At 33.7% G+C, this 21,679-nt stretch overlaps 3 protein-coding genes across 3 annotated transcripts; all 3 read left to right on the forward strand.

Annotated features, from left to right (window-relative positions):
• The first annotated feature begins 1,923 nt into the window (after positions 1–1,923).
• LOC105777506 (U2 small nuclear ribonucleoprotein A') lies at positions 1,924–9,436 on the forward strand. The gene is made up of 8 exons (XM_012600819.2): positions 1,924–2,184; positions 2,271–2,311; positions 2,411–2,540; positions 2,657–2,862; positions 3,547–3,720; positions 7,521–7,571; positions 7,672–7,839; positions 9,243–9,436. Exons 1-8 carry the CDS (start codon positions 2,103–2,105, stop codon positions 9,246–9,248), a joined length of 858 nt encoding a protein of 285 aa, XP_012456273.1. The 5' UTR covers positions 1,924–2,102; the 3' UTR covers positions 9,249–9,436.
• Positions 9,437–12,586: 3,150 nt separating this feature from the next.
• LOC128033890 (uncharacterized) lies at positions 12,587–20,189 on the forward strand. Its single transcript, XM_052622385.1, has 9 exons — positions 12,587–12,601; positions 13,828–13,901; positions 16,958–16,983; positions 17,182–17,421; positions 17,503–17,909; positions 18,027–18,407; positions 18,513–18,692; positions 19,091–19,321; positions 19,425–20,189. Exons 1-9 carry the CDS (start codon positions 12,587–12,589, stop codon positions 20,187–20,189), a joined length of 2,319 nt encoding a protein of 772 aa, XP_052478345.1.
• Positions 20,190–20,540: 351 nt separating this feature from the next.
• On the forward strand, positions 20,541–21,029 carry LOC128033891 (uncharacterized mitochondrial protein AtMg00810-like). The gene has a single exon (XM_052622386.1). It carries the CDS (start codon positions 20,541–20,543, stop codon positions 21,027–21,029), a length of 489 nt encoding a protein of 162 aa, XP_052478346.1.
• Positions 21,030–21,679: the final 650 nt, after the last annotated feature.

Consider the following 21,679-nt stretch of genomic DNA (forward strand, 5'->3'; position numbering starts at 1 on the left):
CTCAATATTATTTTTAAAACTATATTAATTTTAATTTAATGTTAAATAATTTAATATTTTTCTTTTATTGAAAATTTAAATAGAGGCAACTTAATATATTTTTAATGTCTACATTATAGTATTACAGTATTGTTATGTTATATAATTAAATTTGTTTAACATAAATTACATAATATATAAAATAAAATACAATAAGATATTACAAAAGTAAAAAAAGGTTGGACTTGAAGATGTTAAAGCTCAAGTTTGAGTCACATTGTATCTGAGCCTTTTTTTTTGCTTAAGTCAATCTTTCTAACTTTTAAGACCTTATATTTCAAACGGATCTTCAAGTTTAAATGATTTGAACGAATCTATTTTATTAAAAAGTGCTTTTAACGATGAAACAAATTATTTAAAGTAATTTACATTTTCGAGTCACTAAACTTAATCATTAATTCTTATATAAGTCACAAATATTTATTTTGATCAATTTATATAATTGAACTTCCATTATTAATAGATTATATAACTTATGCTAATTTTATTGAGTAAAAGTTACCTTAATATGCATGCGATAATATTTTAAACATAATCGAATGTTATACTAAGTCACTTATGCATTCCGAGTAAACTTTTCCATTAGAATTACTTAAGGTTTTAGAATCAGATTAGTAATCAAATTATTTAGACCATTGATTTTCAGTTTGAACGGTTTGATTGATTTGTCATACTTGATTAAATAATTTAATAGAAAATGTATAAAAAACAATTAAAACCAGTGAAAAATTAGTTAAATTGATTTTTTTAGTTCGATTCAACAAGTTCGTATTAGTTTATGGTTCAACTGATCTAACTTCTATAATCGGATTGGTGCTTCGATTGGTTCCTGGTCTAACCGGTCCAATCAATTGATCCAGTTCAAACAACATTAAATATAAATGACCTAATTTGTTAATAATTAATGTTTAGTGATATAATTTAATAAACGTATAAATTTGTGACTTAAATAAAAATTAATGCTAAATTAAGTGATTTATAATGTAAATTATTGTATTATTTCTATTTGTAATAAAGGAGACAAAAAGGATTGCCATAAGTGATTTATAATGTAAATTATTTAATATTAGTTTTACTGTTAAAAATGCTTTTTAACCAAAGAGAATTACCAATTTAAAGGATTGATTAGTTTGGAACTTTACAAATTAGGGGAGAATTGAGGATAATGAGGATGGCCAACCCTGTTTGCTATCATGTGTCGCTTATAAGGAAAAGTCGCAACAATTTTATTTTCAATAACAACCATAACAATATTGATGGTGTTGTTAGAACATGTGTCTTGGGCTACAAGCTTTGAGAATTTGAAGTCAGGTTTATCGTGTCTAAAGAATGGGAGGTGAACGTTGTATGATACCAGAAGAAGGTGGATTAAACTAAATATTGATGGAACAGTCTCATTCTCTAATGTGTCTGCTTCAATTGGAGGGGTTTTCCTGGACCATTGTGCTAAATGGATTTGTAGTTTTACTATGCAAATTGGAAAGGAACTAGTGTTCAAGGTTGAGGTAAGAGCCATTTTAGAAGGACTAAAAACAACATAGTAGTGAAAACTATTTTAACTGGCCTTGTGGTAAATAGTAGGATGTCGGAGTTGCGATTGATTCATCATTTCTTGAGTCGTGATTTGAGATTACGTTTCCGACATATTCTTAGAAACCCTAATAAAATTGCTAATCATATTGTTAAAATTACAACATGTTTTTATTGAAGTCCCGATTTCGGAAAAAAAAAAAAAAACTCAGATTGGCAGATATAGAATATTTTAATGTAATGGCTTTTTACGGTGTTTTCTGTTAAAAAAGAAAAAGAAAAAAGGAAAAAGATAGCGAAGCCCTCTTAGTGGCTACAAAATGTTGTCGTTTTAACAGCTGTTTAAGAGCGGGTGAAATGAAAACGGAACCAAAAGGAAAGAATTTTAAGGAGTAGAGAAAAGGCGCAAAGTGGCCGACTCCGACTCGCCGCTCCCACATTTACGCAACGCAACGCCTCATTGAACAAAGAAAGCGGCGGTGGTTTAGGGTTTTAGTAGAGCAAAAACATAGAAAAGAAGGAAGTAGGTAGGCATGGTGAAGCTCACGGCCGACTTGATTTGGAAGTGTCCTCACTTCTTCAATGCCCTCAAAGAGCGAGAATTGGATCTTCGAGGTGCTGCTTCTCCCTTCTTCCGCTCTAACCCTAACCCTCATAATAATGTTCTCAAAATTCCCTTTCTTTCCTTTCTCCCCTTTCAGGTAACAAAATTGCTGTAATCGAAAACTTGGGTGCTACCGAGGTGTGTATTAATTTGTTTGTGCCAATTTTTAGTGCATTCGTAGCTTTAATTTACTGGTGGGTTCCTTTTTTTTTTTTGTTACATTTGCTGAATTGATAGGACCAATTCGATACCATAGATTTATCTGACAATGAGATTGTGAAGCTGGACAACTTCCCTTATCTTAAACGCTTGGGTACTTTACTTATAAACAACAACCGAGTTACTCGTATCAATCCCAATATTGGGGGTAAGCTTTGAATCAACACTTCAATTTCCCTTGTACTTTAGCATGTGCCCTTTGCCTTTTGATGTTGTCTCTTGGTAGGAAGGCTCTTATGCTGTTCACATTTCCCTTTCTTGCAGAGTTCTTGCCAAATTTACATACTTTGGTTCTCACAAATAACCGGCTGGTGAACTTAGTGGAGATTGACCCTCTTTCATCACTCCCTAAGCTGCAATTCCTTAGCCTGTTGGATAACAATATTACAAAAAAACCTAATTATAGGTTATATGTGATTCACAAACTCAAATCACTTCGTGTTCTGGATTTCAAGAAAGTCAAAGCTAAGGTGATTGGATATGCTAAACTATTATTTTGTCCTTTTATACGGTTTTAATCTGTTATGTTATGCATTTGCTGTTGCCTATGTGAAATTGCTGTGTTTAATTGAGAAACTTCTGGCGGCATACCTGTATTTATTCTCCTGATAGTATTTGCCTGACTGAGCCTTTAGCTTTGTAAATCTGAACTTCCTTTTTGACATTGTTTAATTACTTCATGGTTTGGTTTGAATATATATTTTGCAGCAGCACGTGTAGGTTCACGTAATGCTGTTATGTGGTGACTGATTGAGAATTAGATAATCGATGGAACACTATTAGATGTTAGAATGGTATCTTAGTCCTTCTTCTTCTTTTCTGGCCTAGTCTTCATCATTGGTGCTCTTATTACTAGGAAAATACATCCCGAATTTGGATTTTTGTTCAAAATGACAAATCTCTCTTTTAGTCTAATGGTCTAGTATTGCTCATCTTTAACTTATTTCTCAAATAAACACTCTACTATAGGATTGAAGTATTTATTTGATGTTACTTAAGCATTTTCTTTCCTCTTCATCTTTGGGTCGGTGGGGAAGAAGGGTGGGTGTAGGGGTGGGGGGCTAAATGTTCTGATTTTCGTAGTTTCTATTTCTCATGCAAGTATTACTATTATATCAATTATTTTTCTCATAATTATGCTTCATGGGTCACAGGAGAGACTAGAAGCTGAAAATCTCTTTGCATCTAAAGAAGCAGAAGAGGAAATAAAGAAAGAATCTAAAAAGACAGTTGCACCAAAAGAGGTACCAAATGTTTCAGAAGTTGCGGAGGAAGAACAGATGCCAAAAGTGGTTGCCCCGACACCTGAGCAAATTCTAGCTATCAAGGTATTGCCTTTTCCTCATAATACTAGTTTGAATCTAGTATAATAAAGTTGATAATGTTTTAGTTTTCATAATGGTTATTTTTATTAGTGTGTTTGGCTTGTGCATCTTAGAGGGACTTGAGAGAACTTTATCAGGGACAGGATGAAATAAAAGAAATGATAGTAATTAAGGGTAAAATGGAAGAACCTGCCTTCTAACTACCTCAGTTGCTCACTGAAAAGTATGCTTGGATTTACATATGTGCTAGAAACTTCAAAAGAGCATAATAATTGAACTTTGGCTAACAAGAATCTCAACCAACTTCGGTATATGTTATGATGCATATCTAGATTTTGTTGCTCCGAATCTTCATTTTTCTTGAGGTATTTGTGTTTGGCACTCATATCTGATGCTTGGGTATGGAGGTAAGACCGCAGGGATCCTCCACATGGAAAAAACACAGATCTTACCATACTTTGTTATATATTATGATGCATATTTATACTTTGTTGCTCCAAATCTTCATTTTTCTTGAGGTATTTGTGTTTGACACTCATATCCTAACCCTGGATATGGAGGTACGTCCTGCAAGGATCCTCCATGTGGAGAAACTTAAATGGATCTTACCATACCCGTGTCAGACACATACCCATATCCGACATGCTCTTGAGTCCAAGTAACAAAGTATTTAGACTCTCATTTGAGGTTTGGTCTAAAAGGTAAAAAGGCTCTCATTTTAGAAATACACATTAGGTTTGATATTTGCTCACTATGAATTTTAAAATTTAAATAATTTAATTGTCTTATTATTTTGAATCACTCTTAACTAAATAAAGTTCAACTTAAACAGGGGAAAAGATTTAGTAGGCCAATGGCCATTACCTTCATGCACCGCATTCTAGGTTGGTAGCAAGTTACATGTCCATTTCGATTTCTGAACCAAATCAATACATGTTTCAAGTATCCTTTTGGTGCCAAAAATTGGTAACTAATAATGGTATTTAGGGGAAACCTCCTTTTTAATTTCTTCAGTAATAGATTATGTTGGATTCCAATCTTGATGACATGAGTCATAAAATGAGAATTATGATTACTAATACATCTACTTAAACAGTTTTAGTGCTTAAGGTTGATGTTTGATGCATCTCAAAAGAGTTTAGGATTAGGATGGTAATGGATTGGGTATCTGCAACTTTTTTAAATATATCCGAAGTCTAAGTGTGCTTAATCTACCCTATCCTAATCCGTTTATTATATGCTCCCTTTTTGTAAATTACTATCTGATTCTGTATTCGTTTTAAAGAGCAATATCGATGGAATATACATATATGTTAAATATTCAAATTCATTAAAAATATTTAAGAAAAATAAAAATAGAAATTAAATAAGAATTTTGTATTTAAATGGATATTGGATGTCCAAATCTGTTATCCGTATAAGCAAAATAGATTTGAATATCCAACACTATCCAAACAAAAATAAATCAGATCCAGAAAATTAATATTGCAGAGTTAATATCCGAATCTTCCGTGAATAGTAAGCTTAATTGAATCTGCAATATCCGAATCCACTAAAACAGTTAGGTTTTTTACTATCCATTGCCATCCTGAGTGGTGGCTTCAGGAACTGTTTACAAATATGAAAGGGAGTCTTGTTAGGCTTGGTGATTACAATAAAGCTTATAAATCTAATGAAGTAGAACTAAAATGTCCTTGAACCTCACAAAAGAACCTGTTAGGCAGTTTGCTGTCAATCACGGTCATAATTCATAAAACGTTAAAACTGAATAGTTCTAAAATGTCCCTGAATCTCTTGGAAAACCTGTTAGGCAGTTTGAAGCCTATAACAGGCTTAGTTGGGAAATAGGAATTGCATTTTTACGATATAAACTACCAAAGTTATTAGGAGTGCATTTGGATTAAGAGATCTTGGAAAATCACTGATGACTGGAAACCTCATTGCAGGTCTTCTTCCTTTGTTTGGTTTGATGAGAAATATAGCAAACTCAGTATCTTTGTATTCTTGTATCTCCCAAGTATGACCTGTTCTATTGACCATCTTCTTATCTTCCCAAGGAGTTGAGACTAAAGTACTGTAAAGTCAGATCAATGGTTCTAAGGACAAAATACCCCTAGTTATGCCATAGAAATGAATGGTAAATGACTTAACCATACATTTGGATCCCATTTTACATTATTACTTTATAAAGAAGGGGGTCAGTATATCAAATTAATATGAATTCGAAAATGATTAACTTGAAATCATGTTAGAGAAATATGCTGGAAATAGATTAGGTTTTACCAGGTAAGCCTATGCTATGAAACCAAGTATGGGAAGTTTTCCTTGTAGGACCAAAAATAATAGTATGTTCTACAAATTAGATGTCTTAATCTTGAGTCTGGGAGCTACAAGCAGAAAATGAAAGGATTTAACAAGAGTAGAAAGCAGTGAGTAAGGTACCCCTTGTTTATTGCTCCAGAACAAAGTGTGAAAGGGTAGAGAGGCTTATATGTTGACCTAGTCTGGGTAATGGGTTGAAATGTAAGGATTATCATTTATTTTTCCATGATATCCTTGATAGGCCAAAATGTAATTTGACATGGGATAAATCTGTCTATGATTTAAAATTTTTAGTGACAAATACTTCTCTTATCAGAAGGGTTTCAAAGATATTATGGTTTAAGATGTGTCACCCCCCTTTCAATTCCCTTCCTTTTTATCAGATTGATCTACAAACATGGGAGAGGTTCCACTACCCCCCTCTTCCCTTTTCCTTTCCTTCTAACCAAACATAGGATCAGGTATTTGAGCAAAAAAAGAAATGAAAAGAACACAGGATCAGGAAATCTTCTGTATTTCAAAGCAATTCATGGCAACTTTTAAGTTCCAATGTAATATTGACTTCCGTAACATAAGTCTGTAGTTTTCCTTTCTTCATAGTTATTGCTTAAGGCATAATTGCTTTATGCCTTGATTTAAGAAATTTTATTACATGATTGAGTTTGATTTGTATTCGCAAAGATTTGGAGGGGTTTTACAAAGTTGCCAAATTAATTCACAAAGTTGTTGACACAATGTCTTAGGTGCTCTTTACTTTCTTTTCTATTTCTAGTAGATTGTATTAGTTTCAGATTCAGTCTTGCAGTTGAGGTTGGCAATGGTGTCTACTGATCTGATGCATGAATATGCAAAAATCACCTCTGTTTGATGGACTCTGTGAAGTGTGAACATGTCAATTAATGTATTTTTTTCATACTCTTTTAGTTTCCAAAATACTGTTATATTGTCCAACGCAAAAAGCACATCCTGCAAAAATATTGAGCAAGAAGATGCTTGTTGAGTTATTGCGAAAGAGCATACTTAGACACATCCCTCTGACAGTCTATGTGAAAGCTTACATATTTTACATATATTTTAAGATTGTGGCTAGTGGCACCCACACTTTAATCCGCCCTCATCTAACCAGCATTATTAATGGGAAGGAAATCGTACATATATGATACGAAGCGTCTAAATGAGTGGTACTTTTGAGAATGCTTGAGCAACCTTCTGACATTAGTTACATTTGGCAGTAAGGTTTAAAATGTAAAAGCAGTGTTTGTCAATAAATGGGACTGATGTCTGGTCCATGTTGCTAAATTATTTTACTTGTGCACTAATTTTTAATTTGTCTAAAGCCTGCATATTTGTGATCTTTTTGTGGCTTTAACTACATAAATGGTCATTGGTAATTCTTGTCATGTTTTAAATGACTTCTGCATCTTTTGTAGCGCATCACTATGGCTAATTTCTGATATGGTTTAGATTTATTTGGTATGCAGGCGGCTATTGTGAATTCTCAGACTTTGGAAGAGGTTGCAAGACTTGAAAAGGTGGTTGCTTAATTTCAGGAGTGGCTTTTAATGACAGTTGTCGTTTAGATTTCTTTCTTAATTCTAACTTCACATTCTGGATGTCTCTTTGCTTGAGCAGGCATTGCAGACAGGTCAACTTCCTGCAGATTTGAAGATTCCTGGTGATGATACCAATGCCGCTAAAGGCGGAGATGAAAAAAAGGTTTCTGATATTCAAAATGAGTCTAATCTTGAACCAGATAATATGGATGAAGACAAGAATGAAGAACCTGCACCCATGGAACAGGTACGTTGATATTTACCATGAGGATTCTGAATTTTATTTGTGCTCATATGAGCTTTTTGTGTAGATATTTTAAATTGTTTTGGCTTATTGGAAGGTTTGGTACATGCATCCTTATATGCATTCTGTTTTAAAGCTTAAACCGAAACTTGAATGCTACAACAGATACTCGCGAAGATTTTTTCAAGATAATAAATTTAACTTAATGACTTATGGTAACAAATCTATTTTTATGTATTTTATTTGTTTTAATGGACCCTTTATTAATTACTTGGTTAAAATTAATTTAGATGTCTTTATTTTTTAATAGTTCTTATCTCCTTAAAATTGTCGCTGCTTGAATTTTTATGGTCAAGCATATCCAGCTTTGAACTCTTTTATATATGCTTGTTTTAAACGATCCTTTATTATTTTCTTAGTTGAAGTTAGTTTAAATGACTATATATTTGCTACTACTTTGATATAAAAGTTGTTATTGATTGATTTTAATGAAGTATATCAAATTTTAAGCTCCTTTTAGTTTGAACTTGTGAGTGATTAAATGAAAAAAGAAAAGAATTTCCGAACTTTTGAGTGAGGGAGTTTATATATATACTATATAGAATTTGATCGCTAAAATACAAAATAGTTTAAGACAAAATTGATCAGTCAAAAGTCGAATAGTTTTGTATCTCCATGATGGTGAGAATATACTTTTTGTTGATGTATCTCCATGATGCCTGTATCCTTATTTTGTAAAAATCACTGTCATATAGTTTCTTTTTCTGTATTGCATCCTGTGTATGTGTGCATGCATATTTTTAAAAATGGCAGCCCGGCTTAATTTAAGTGTTAGGTAGAATGGGGTTTGGGTACACGCATTATGTTAAGAATGGCCACTTCGGTTAATTGAAGTGTCAAGTCTGGAATGGGGTTTGGGTAAGTTCTGCCCCATATATTAAAATAAAAACAAAAAGGGAAACTGCTAAAAAGTTATAAATGATCTATCTATTAACTAGCTTAAAAGATACAAAGCACCCTTGAGCTCAAATTTGACTTATAACAAAGCTTGAAAATAAAAGGTCAGCTAGACCATTTCTAAGTTTGATGATTGAGCTAAAAATGGTTTGAGTGTTGAGAAAATTTTATTAAATTTTTTCTGGGATTGTAGTTCAGTGCGAAGTAGCTCAGATTCTTAAGACTTCATAGACAAATTTTCATTTGAGACTGTTATGAAGATTGAGTTTCTCTAATTCATGATAAGTTAGTTTCATGTGTGATCAATATACAGATGATTTTATGTGTTTTATCTTGAAATAAGTTTCACGTATATGAATGTATTGATGTTTCTAATATGTGTTCATGTGCCATGTTTGGTTAATATGGTAAATGGTCTCATTATTTATTTATTTTATTTGTTGTTTCAGGAATAGACTCAATAGCAGCCAATCAGTTGAGTGCATTGTTGAATGGCAACAAAGGATTTGGGTATCGATTTTCGTAGTCTTAAGGATAGTACTCAGCTCTATTTTGTTTGGATATTGAGATATGGATTATAGCTCCTTTGTTGTGCTAATGGTTTTGACATGGTTGTGAATGCATCTGGCGTGGATTTTATTAAGTTGATCCTTTGGATATTAGACTTGGTGCAAAGGTGGTGGGAGCGGAACGCCCAGAGATGGTTGAGAATATGATTCTAAACATCGAATCAAATTACAAACTCCAATCTTATATTCTCATTATAAATTTCAATTTAATTAAAAATGATGATTATCTCTTTAAAAAGAAACATCTAATTCAACCCAACATGATTTGCGTTAATTATTCCTTCAGTTTCAAAAGAAATTGAAAGCACCTGGATCTGATGTAAATTCAAAGGAGAGATTGTGCATTGACTTTTTTTATTTAAATTAAATTAAATTAATTAAATTAAATTGTAAATTTTGGGCTGGAAATTTGTTTGGGTTTTCGTTGCCATCGTATGGATATGAGCTTTAGGCATTTAAGTTTTATTTATTTAAGATCAGTTTATACTGTTTGAAAACTCAAAACCCAACACCGATTGATGAAATCACAAAAAATGGTGTGTTTGACCTACACTTATCATGGATTGTGCCATTCAAAGTCCGTCTAAAAAAAGAGAAGGTTTGAATAAAAATTTAGGTTCGAAAATATAGACTTGGGCAAAAAAATAAAACTCGTTTAGAAAACAAGTTGGGTCTCGGGTAAGTTTTTTTTTGGTCTAGGTTAAATTTGGTCAAACTTTGCAAAAAGAAACTGCTGTTGTTTTGCTGTAACTTCACTAATAATGCTACTATTTCGTTGTTGTTATTTGGCTATTGTATAATTATTGTTTTATTGTTAATTTTGCTACTATTTTAAAGGCATTAGCTTGTTAAGTTGTACTTATCTTAGAGTTATCTAAGTATAAAGATTATTTTAAAAAAAATATTTTCAATTTGTTGGGAAACATTTATTTTAATGTTTTTAGTATTTTGATGTATTATATTTTTTAAATTTATTTTTATATAAAAAATAATATAAAAACCAATACGGGCAGACTAGACCACGCTCGGGTTTTAGCTTTTTTATTTCGGCTGGAGTTGGACAAAATTTTAGGCCTACTTTTTAGACCGGGTCAGGCCTATGCCTATAAAGCGGGCTTGGAATTTTGTTATGACTCAACTCAACCCGACCCATAATCACCTTTAACTTGACCAAATAAATTGAAAAATGACTTAATTTGGTTAAATTAATTCGACTTATTTCAATTTAATGAATTAACCGGTTTTTACACCCCTATTCATTCATAAAAACAATACCTCAATTGCCAAAAAAAAAAAAGAAAAAGAAAAGAACACAAGCAACAAAAAGGCCAGGGCCATATGAAGCCTAAGAAAAAAAAAAGAATTCTTAATAGACTTTTTACTTGGGTTCATGGTTTTTGATGTTTCACCATTTTAAAGGTGATTTTTGTAGGCAAAATTTGAGGCCTACTTTGAATGGGATCCTCTTGGTTGATTATTTGTATATATTTCAATAAGTTTTAAAATGCACATTGAAACGCAGTTTGGAAATTCGAGTCATGACCAATTTAGTAAAGTATCTGCAAGTATAATTTTTTGAATAAGTTTAGTGTGGGAATTTCAAGTTAGAAAATCTGTTTTAATTAAGAAAGTTAAATTAATTTTAGGAAATTTACTTGTGGGAAGTTATTTTATTTTGTACATTGTAAAAGAGTTTCTTCCCTTAGAAGAAATCCTTTGACTAGTTACATAAACAGTGATAGAGTCATGGTCGAATTGGCCTTTTTGGACTTACCTTACAAGTTACAACACAACATTCCATCTTTAGCACGACACTGCACTTGTTGGCTTTAATTATTTTCTCTAGAAATTTAAGGTGATGTTATAATTTGATTGTTAGGAAAGTTATTGACTAAAATTTTAGGAAACTTACATTATCACATGTGGTTCACTATCTACTTTCTTAATTATGTAATGATAATTTACGAATTTACTCTTATTAAACAAAATAAAATATTTATGTATTTAATTTTTATCATAAAATTTATTTGGATTAAATATTTAATATTAAAATTTAATTGATAATTTTTACATTATTTTTAAAGCCTTAATGTAACATAATTTTTTTAGGTATTAAAAAAACATAATTCACTTTAATATAATACATATCTGTTTTGAAATTTGATTGATCTTTTGTCTTATCTATTTTACTTCTAAATGGGCTGATCGTTTGCTCATTCTTGAAAATCATTCCAGTAGAATTTTCAATCACATGCAACAAACCATAATTCAAGGTAAATCATGCAAAAAAAATTATCAAATCAGTCTTGAATTAAGCCTAAACTTTAAATTTTTTTCTTTTGCTCGTAAAGATTCATAACACTATAATAAAATTGAATTTTTAATTAATATACCAAAAAGAAAAGAGAGAAAACAATAGAAATAAATATAATATGTAAATGATATTGTCGAAACCTTTTTGGAACTCGACTTTTATTTTTTTTTTAAATGAAGATGGAGTCGCCACCAATCCTCTTTATTAGGTGTGATCGGATCATCTCGTAATTTGATCATTTTAATATAAGGTTAGATTTACTAAAATGATGGTTTTTGGTCTACAAAATCCAGAAAGTAGGTTCGGGAGTCGGTTACGCATAAGGAAGGATTAACACCCTCATAACGCCCAAAATTGGTACCTAATTGATTACTTGATATCTTAGTGTCGAGAATTGAGAAATCAAAGGAAATTTAAAGTGCGATCCCCTTTTTTTGCATGATGTTATTTGATTAAAGTATTGCTAACTAAATTAAATTTTATGGAAAAGACCTTCATATTTCGAGTTAATCAAGAAGAGAATCATGCCCCGTAAGTTAAGGCACAATGTCTAGAATCCTCAAAAATAAGAATAATTGCCATTTAATTATTACCTAAGTCCTATGTGTATTGAATTTTAAAAGGATGTTCGATTATTTCATTTCAAGGAGAAAGCCGTACCCCGTAAGTTAGGGCACGATTTCTCGAATCCCCTAATTAAAGAACATCGTCTTGGTTCTAATTATTTCCTATGTGTCGGGTAAAAGCGAATATAACATTTAATGTGATGTGCAATTAATTTGTTTGAGTTTGGTACCAATAAACAAGTGTATGTAAGCATAATATACAATAAAATAATGGCAAAAGAACAAAATAGCTACATAGGTACAAACGAAAAAACATTATAATTAAATAATAATAAAAGGATAAAATGATTATAGTAAAGGTAATGAGGGTAAAATAGTAAATGACTATAACATGATAATAATAGTAATAATAATCATATCTAATGACAAAATAAAATAAAATAAAAATAACTACTCAAGGATGTTAATAAAATTGCATAATTTAGAGAGGGAAAATATAAATAATCATAAAATAAAAGTGCTGGAAATAATAAAATAAAAAAATAAAAAATAAAAAAATAAGTAGGCAAAGAACTAAATTGAAAGCTAAACGAAATTCTAAGCATAAATTAAAAAAAAACAAAAAAAAGTAAACAAAGGATTAAATCAAAACAAAATAAAAAGTACAGGGACCCAGGGTGTTATTTTCCCCAACCCAGCATACGTGTCATTTCCTTGGTAGGTCAATAGTGGGTCAAGGGACTGATTTGCAGATAAATAGAAATTATGGGGTAAAAATTAAAAAAATAAGAAGGAATAGGACGGAATTAAAAAAGGAGCAAAAAAGCGGAAGGACCAAAATAGAAATTAGTCCTTCCATGCAAAAACATGTGGATCCTAAGGGGGTCGGGTCGGATTATTCGGGTTGCCTTTGAAACGACGCCGTTTTGGGCATCTGAAGCCAAGCCCAAAACGACATCGTTTTGGGGGCATATATAACTAAAAAAATCTTAAAAAATCATTTGTAATCCTTTTTTAAAAAAAAAAACTCTCTCTTCTCTCTCAATCCCTTTTCCTTGTTCGGCCGTGGGGCGTCGCCGGTTCGCCGCGACCACCAGTCATCGGCGACAGCGACCGCCGCCTCTGGTGGCCAAAAATTCCCCAAAAAAGGCCTTTTTGATCTTTTAAACGCGTAAAACGTGAATCTAGGGTTTGAATCCCCAAAAACTCGACCAAAATCTGACCAAAGGCAAAGAAACCTTTCGGTTTCTCCCTCTTTCGATGGGGCTTTTGACGAATCCCAAGAGATTCGGAGCCATCTCAAGCCGGAAAAGGGGGCTTTCACGATAGAGGCGTGGTAAAACAGGTAAAAAACGTAGCTTTTCCCTTTTTTTTATATGTTGAAATTTAAAAGACAAGCGAGCAAGAACTACCTCTTGTTAAACTTTGGGCTTTTTTGTATTCAATTTTTCTTGATCGTTGTATTACAAGATGATTTCGGCTTTTATAGCCAGATATATTACAAGGTATATTATTTTTTCTTTTTGTTTTCTTTTTTCTACTTCTCAGCTTCTGCTTCTACTTCTGTTTCTCTGTTGTTTTGCAGGTGGTGGTGGCAGAGGGGGTGTCAAACAGCACACCTGCCGATGTGGTGAGGCTGCGGCACGAGAGGGAGCTAGGGTTTCTGAAAATTTTTAGGTTTTGAGCCTTTAGGCTACTGGTTATTGGGTTTAGCAGGTTTGGGTTAGGATAATTTAGGTTTGGGCTTGTAATTGGGCCAATATGTTTTTTTTTTGTAAATGGACTTTGATATTAATATTATTTTTTGGTTTTTGTTTTGTCTGGGCCGGACGAATTTAGGCCACTACAGATATAATATATGGATGATTAAATATGAATATAAAGAATAAAATCAGGAAAAAAGCTTACTTTCAAAGAATAGGTTAAAGTAGTAGAGCAAATCAAGTAGTAGGAAGGAGGGAGGCAATAACTTTTTTTATTACATTTGTTAATAGACTAATACCCTAAACTAATATAAAATAAGATTAATTTTATCTTGATATTTTTTAAACTTTCCGATCTACATGGTAACGTAAGTTTCCCACATTTTATCATGGGAACCATATTGCCATATTCATGGGGAAATAACTCTCGAAGAAAAGTTAAATTCCAAGAAAAGTATATAAAATTTGACATACCAAATGTTGGAATCACTTTCCAACTAATTAAATTCTCAGAAAAGTGACTACTTTCCATCATACCAAACACTACCTAAATTGCCCAAAATTTGACCAACATGATATGTAACACCCCAAACCCGGCCCAGATGTTATGGCCGGATCTAGTGATGTCACATGATAGGGTGTTTGAAAACCGTGTCATTGCGTTAAAACCATTTCCATTGAATTCCTTATCTTAATATTTTATTAGTTCCAAAATTGTGTTGCTCATTTAACCGATAGTTTCAAAACGTGATTCGCTTGCAGAAGCTTTTAAAACAGATTAAACAATCGTGCGTTTAGGAAAAAAAACATTTGTTTCTTTTGAAAAACCGAGGTTCCCTACTACTAATAGTTGTAATCCATAAGGTAAAAATAATTAAAACCCAAAACCAAAGTCCGAAAGTCTAATTACAACCCAAAAACTTAGCCAGTATAAACATAATAGATATAAAACAAATTATCGTAAATATGGGTTAAAAACCATGAAAGCCCAAAATTGTGGTCACCGCTGGGTCCTCCGCTGCACCGATCCGTCTAGATTTGGGGATTACCTGTGCACATTAAAAAAAAGGGTGAGTTTACGAAAACTCAGTGTGTAATCCCACAGAAAATAAACAATAGCAAATCACAGTGCACAATTTAATCAGTCCTGGGCCAAGCCCTTTTCCAGTATCAGTAATAGTTTGGGACTTACCCCATCTCAGTACAGTATCAAATATATAGTAGGGCCTTAGCCCATCACAGTATCAGCAGCAGTTATGCAGTATTCGGTAGCAAAGTCCTACCCAACCAGCCTCTACACACCATCTTCGTCCAACCTTACACTCCATGTGGGGATCAAATCAACCCACCCATCCCTACACTCCAAGTAGTACCGGAAGCGGCACAAAATAGTAATTTGTAGTTGAGTTGCCAGTATGTTAGGCTTAAGAGCCTTTCAGTACAATTCCTCCAAATATAATCAACCCAACCCCATGCAATGCAACATACGAGTCATGACATGCTATCTCAGGACATCAGTACATATAACCAGTTTAATATACAAGCATACTATCATCATGCTCAACACATATATAAATCAAACCGTCAGTTCGTACGATTAGGGGTCTAAGTGATGCTTACCGACCCTACAGTAGGTTCACAGTTGACTTGGGCGACCCGTGCAACCTTAGCAATCAATTCAGTGAAAATAGGCTCACACGCCTATGTGGTCTGCCCGTGTGGGCCCACACGTCCTTTGTTCAGGTTGGGTGTAGGGTGTTACAAAAGGGTTCAAGTGGTCACATCCTTTGTGCAACAATCCATCAACCTCATCCTATTTGGTTTCTTCAAGTGGTCACATCCCTTGTGTAACAATCTATCAACCTCATCCTGTTCAGTTCGTTCATTCCATTTAATTCCATCTTCTTGATTTAATAAATTATGGAATTTATTTAGCTTATAATTTTAATTGTATCTTATTTTACAAAATTATCAAAGTTCTGTCTTCAAGAATTGGCAAACTCTAGCTTGGAATCCAAGAAACCTAGCCAACAAAATTCATCTAAGGATTTCCATCTTCTTTGTTTTCTTAATTCTAGCTTTTATTTTCCTTTCACCAAATCTGAAAATTTTATCATTATATACTAAAATTTTTGTTGAATTCTCCGGGCTTAAGGGACCTTAAAAATAAAGGAAAAATTGACACTACCTTGGTTCCTTAGAAAGCTTAAACCCCCAAGCAACTTTTCTTTCAAGTTTTCTTCTCCAACTTGCATCTTATTATTGATATTTTATTTTAGAATTTTATAGCTCTAAAAAACATAGTTTTGTCCTTGAAGTTCCAAATTTTTCGAGGCTTACTTGTTTGAGGGATAAACCAACCTTGCTTGAACATCAAGAAACACTTCAAACTGCATACCCCATGAAGTTTCTTTCATTATTTAACTTAAAGTAGGTTCTTGAGAATTAAATCCCAATTCTATAAATTCACCTCATCAAACTTAGATTTATGCTCAAGAAGCTTAAAATATTTGAAGCCATAATTGTAGGGAAGGCTATACCTCACTTGTGTTCCAAGCAACACTATTTAGACCAAATTCTACAAGGATCCTTTACTTTTCATATCCAATTTCTTTCTCATTTTATTTATTTGGTTTCCTTATATAATTACTAATTATTTCATTTGGATTTTTCTAAGGGTTTGTTACAAACTAATTCCTCAAGGTGCAATCATTGCAATCTGAGTCCGTCTCATTTGTTTGAGTTTGAACTTAGGTTGGGGGTTTTGTATCAAATTGGTAACACAGTCTAAGATTTTCGGTGTTCAACACCAATTCTGTTAAGAAGTTAAGACAGTTAGTAGTTAGTAGAATTAGGTATATGCAAGTTAGTTAGTTTGTTAAACACAAGTCTATAAATGTAAACATACTATCAGTATTGATGAATGAATGATGGTGATCATTTCAACATGGTATCAAAGCCAGGTTGTTTTTTCCTGATATTTTTTGCTAGTCGGTGATTCTTGCTGTTCAGGTTGGTTTTTCTTCTTCGTTTTGCTGGTATAAACAGTGTTTTTTCTTTTGCATAATAGTTTTCTTTGAGTCTCATAAAATAGTTAATTGAGCTGGTGTTTGTAGCCGAAATTTGGTTGATTCAATAAAGTTGGGCTGGCAATCAAGGGCATTTTTTTTGTTTCATTTTTTTGTATCTACGACGACAGTTTTGTTTGGTGGTCTCTTGGTTTTTTGTTCTTTCAGCAATAGAGGTGATGAATCTTTCTGATTCTATTATTGACTTCAATCATCCATGTTACCTCCATCCTTCAGATACTCCGGGCACTTTGTTAGTAGCCCATCAGTTGCTTGGTGTTGAGAATTACAATGTATGGAGTCGGACGATGAGAATTGCGTTGCTGGCGAAGAACAAATTAGGGTTTGTGGATGGTACCTGCTCTAAAGATATGGTACCGGAGGAAATGGGTCATCAGTGGGAGCGATGTAATGCAATTATTCTCTCTTGATTTTTAAATACCATTAGTAAAGAGCTTTCTGCGGGGATTGTTTTTGCGTCCAGTGCAGCGGCAGTATGGAATGATCTTAGTGAGCAGTTTCACAAAATTGATGGTTCAAGAATCTATTTCTTGCATCGTGAGATTACTACATATTCTCAAGGTACAGTTTCCATATCTGCCTATTTTACCAATTTGCGGTTACTTTGGGATGAGTATGAAGCCCTTGTACCTATGTCTTCTTGTGGATGTGTTCAATCTAGGCAGAACAGTACTCATGTTGCACAACAACATTTATTTCAGTTTCTTATGGAACTAAATGAATCATATAGTGCTGTGCGTAGTCAGATTTTATTGATGAGTCCGTTACCGTCTGTTAATCATGCGTATTCGATGATTATGCAAGAGGAGTCGCAGAGAAAGCATAGTTCTAGTAATATTGGGGATGATTTGGTTTCTTTCTCTTCAGTTCAGATGGTACAGAAAAAATGATTTACTGGCATTTGTGATCATTGCAAGGTTAAAGGACATAAAAGAGAGACTTGTTACAAATTAATTGGTTATCCTATAGATTTTAAGTTTACAAAAAAGAAGGCGACCAATAGCTCTGCTTCTGTGGTAAATAATGTTGCTGTTCCTGATTCTGCTTGTCGTAGTGAAGCAGTGGATTCCCGTGGGTCTCGTTCACAATCACCAGTATTTACACAGGAACAATATGATCAGATTATGCATTTGTTGAACAAAGAACCTGCTGCGATTGAAGCTGCTACCAGTATAGCAGGTATGGTGGATATTGGTAATAAATGGATCATAGATACTGGGGCTACGGACCATATATTGTCGGATCTTCATTTCTTGGAATCTCCTGTTGCATGTGCATTAGGATCCCCAAGTGTTCGACTTCCAAACGGTTCTTCGGTCTCAGTCACTCATATTGGAACTTGTACAGTTTTGCCTAACCTTTCATTGACGAGTGTTCTTTGTGTTTCAAATTTTCGTTATAATTTACTTTCTGTTTCCCGACTTACCACTGATCTTCATTGTATGGTTTCCTTTTATCCTCATTTTTATCTCATACAGGATCTCTCCAGTGGAAAGATGAGGGGGATTGGTAAAGCACGAGGTGGTCTTTACATCCTGGATCCGTCTCAACAGACTTCTGTGGTTTCACCTTTTTCTGTTGTTGCTGTTACTTCTACAGGCTCATCTATTCTTTGGCACAATAGACTTGGTCATGCGTCAGTTTCAAGACTTAATAAGGTTCCTAATTTTTCTTGTACAATGTCTGATGTTGAAAGTATTCATAAATGTTCTATTTGTCCAATGGCTAAACAAACTAGGCTTCCATTTCCCATTCATAAATCTCGTGTTGATGTTACTTTTTCCCTTATTCACATAGATTTGTGGGGACCCTATCGGGTTTCTACTCACAGTGGTCATAAGTTTTTTTTTAACAATTGTTGATGATTACACATGAATGACTTGGGTGTATTTGTTGCGATATAAAAGTGATGCTCTTATATTACTCAAACAATTTTTTGTTTTGGTTAAAAATCAGTTCTCTACTATGATTAAAATTGTTCGTAGTGATAATGGGTATGAGTTCTTTAAGAATGAATGTACTGAGTTTTTTTAATATTTCTAGAATTGTCCATCAGAGTTCGTGTGTTCACACTCCTCAGCAAAATGGAGTTGCTGAATGGAAACACAGACATCTACTTGAAGTGGCTCGGTCATTAAAGTTTCAGTCCCACATGCCTAGTAAATTTTGGGGCGAATGTGTTTTAACTGCTTGTTTTTTGATTAATCGTCTCCCCACTCCTATCTTGAACTGGAAATGTCCTTTTGAACTTTTGTATCATAAGTCTCCTGATTTTTCTCGACTGAAGGTCTTTGGTTGTCTCACTTATGCTACTACTCCTAGCTACCACGATAAATTTTCTCCTAAGGCTATTCCGTCTGTGTTCATGGGTTATTCTCTTATGCAAAAAGGATACTTATTGTTCAGTCTTGAAACTAAATTTTTTTGTTAACCGAGATGTTGTCTTTCATGAAACGATATTCCCTTTTACATTTCCTACCAAACCTTTTTTGTCTTTTCCTAATGATGATACTTCTGTTTTTCTTCAACTTGAACCTTCCCCTTCTATATCTATTCCCTCTTCTTCACCTTGTGTGCCTGTATCTTCTTCTACTCCTTCTATGTCTCCTGCACCTAACAATATCCCTTTGCGCCGTACTACAAGGTCTGTTAAGCCGCCTACTTGGATGAAGGATTACGTCTGCTCTAACCAGTCATTCACTTCTTGTGCCACAGGTTTGTTTCCTATTGCTAGTGTTTATTCTTTTTCTCATTTTCCTGTTCATACTCAATTGTTTGCTGCCCATGTTTCTTCTTTAATTGAAACCCACACTTATGATGAGCCCGTCTTGGATCCACAGTGGGTTGATGCTATGCAACAAGAGATTCAAGCTTTGGAGGCCAACGGTACATGGGAAGTTGTTCTTTTACCTGCTGGTGTTGTTCCCATTGGATGCAAGTGGGTTTACAAAATTAAATACCATTCTGATGGTTCGGTGGAACATTTTAAAGCACATATTGTTGGTAAAGGTTATAGTCAAAGGGCTGGCATTGATTTTCATGATACTTTTTCTCCGGTTGTTAAGCATGTCACATTTCGGACAGTGATCAGCATGGCAGCCATTCATGATTGGCCTATTTTTCAGATGGATGTTTACAGTACGTTTCTTCAATAGGACTTGTCCGAAGAAGTTTATATGGAACTTTCGGTTGGTTTTTGCAGCCAGGGGGAGTCTTGTGTATGTCGCCTGCGTAAATCATTGTATGGTCTGAAGCAAGCTTCTCGACAGTGGAATTTGAAGCTTATTGAGGCTTTAATATGAGGAGGATATTTACAAAGCAAGTACGATTATTCCTTGTTCACAAAAAGGGTTGGAGGTAACATGGTTGTTTTACTCATCTATGTAGGTGATCTGTTAATTACAGGCAGTAGTGTTAGCATGATAAATGAGTTGAAAAAGCTTCTGCATCAGAATTTTAAGATGAAAGATTTAGGTGTGTTGAAGTATTTTATTTGAATAGAAGTGATGAGGTCGAACAAAGGGATTATATTGAATCAGCAAAAATATGCTTTGGAGCTGATAGCTGATTTGGGATTAGGGGAAGCAAAGTCAGTATGTACACCGCTTGAGCAGAATCAAAAGCTCACATCAATTGAATATGATGAGTCGGTACAAACAAAGGTTGATGGAGATAATTTAATCGCGGATGTTACAATGTATCAAAGGCTGTTGGGAAGATTGCTATATTTGACAAATACACGACCAGAGATAATGTTTGTGGTTCAACCTTTGAGTCAGTTTATGGACAGACTAAAAAAATCACATTTGGAAGTTGATTTTCGGGTGGTACGGTACATAAGGAAAAATCCTGGTCAAGGCATTTTACTATCTGCAGCAAGCAAATCACAATTGATTGCTTTTTGTGATTCTGATTGGGCTTCATGTGTCATGTCTAGGAAGTCGGTGACTGGTTTCTGTGTTAAAATTGGAGAATCCCTTGTTTCATGCAAGTAAAAAAAACAAGCCACAGTCTCTCGATCATCAGCAGAAGCTGAATATAGAAGTATGGCAGTGATTGTAGCAGAGGTTATATGGTTGAATGGCTTATTGAGGGAAGTTAGTCCTAGTCAATTTGATAAATCCTTGGTTTTTTTAGATAGTAAGGCAGCGCTGCAAATTGCTTCTAATCCTGTTTTTCATGAATGGATGAAACATATAGAAATTGGTTGTCATTTTGTATGAGATAAAATCAAGGATGGAATGGTTCAGATGCAGCATATTGGAACAACTGAGCAACTTGCTGATTTGATGACAAAAGCTTTAAGCATCAAGCAACATGAGTACTTAGTATCCAAGTTAGGGGTTAAAGATATGTATCAACCCTCAACTTGAGGGGGAGTGTTGAGAAGTTAAGACAGTTAGTAGTTTGTAGAATTAGGTATATGCAAGTTAGCTAGTTTGTTAAACACAAGTCTATAAATATAAACATACTATCATTATTGATGAATGAATGATGGTGATCATTTCAACAAATTCGAACTTGAGTCTAGTGTTCCACATCAACAACACTTTATACTTTGTAAGATTACCAAATGTATTAAGTAATTCGAATCACAACAAGACCTAGATAGTCGAGTTAGTTTTTTTACTTTAACAATTCAATT

Source organism: Gossypium raimondii, chromosome 10 (assembly GCF_025698545.1).
Source record: "Gossypium raimondii isolate GPD5lz chromosome 10, ASM2569854v1, whole genome shotgun sequence".
NCBI lineage: Eukaryota > Viridiplantae > Streptophyta > Magnoliopsida > Malvales > Malvaceae > Gossypium > Gossypium raimondii.

Excerpts from the sequence above, each read along its gene's own strand:
- LOC105777506 (XM_012600819.2), top strand. The coding sequence starts at position 2,103 with ATGGTGAAGCTCACGGCCGACTTGATTTGGAAGTGTCCTCACTTCTTC. Across the intron at positions 2,185-2,270 it reads GCGAGAATTGGATCTTCGAG|GTAACAAAATTGCTGTAATC; the intron begins GTGCTGCTTCTC and ends CTCCCCTTTCAG. Across the intron at positions 2,541-2,656 it reads TATCAATCCCAATATTGGGG|AGTTCTTGCCAAATTTACAT; the intron begins GTAAGCTTTGAA and ends CCTTTCTTGCAG.
- LOC128033890 (XM_052622385.1), top strand. Across the intron at positions 17,910-18,026 it reads CTTTCTCTTCAGTTCAGATG|GCGACCAATAGCTCTGCTTC; the intron begins GTACAGAAAAAA and ends ACAAAAAAGAAG. Across the intron at positions 18,408-18,512 it reads CTAACCTTTCATTGACGAGT|GATCTCTCCAGTGGAAAGAT; the intron begins GTTCTTTGTGTT and ends TATCTCATACAG.
- LOC128033891 (XM_052622386.1), top strand. The coding sequence starts at position 20,541 with ATGAGGTCGAACAAAGGGATTATATTGAATCAGCAAAAATATGCTTTG.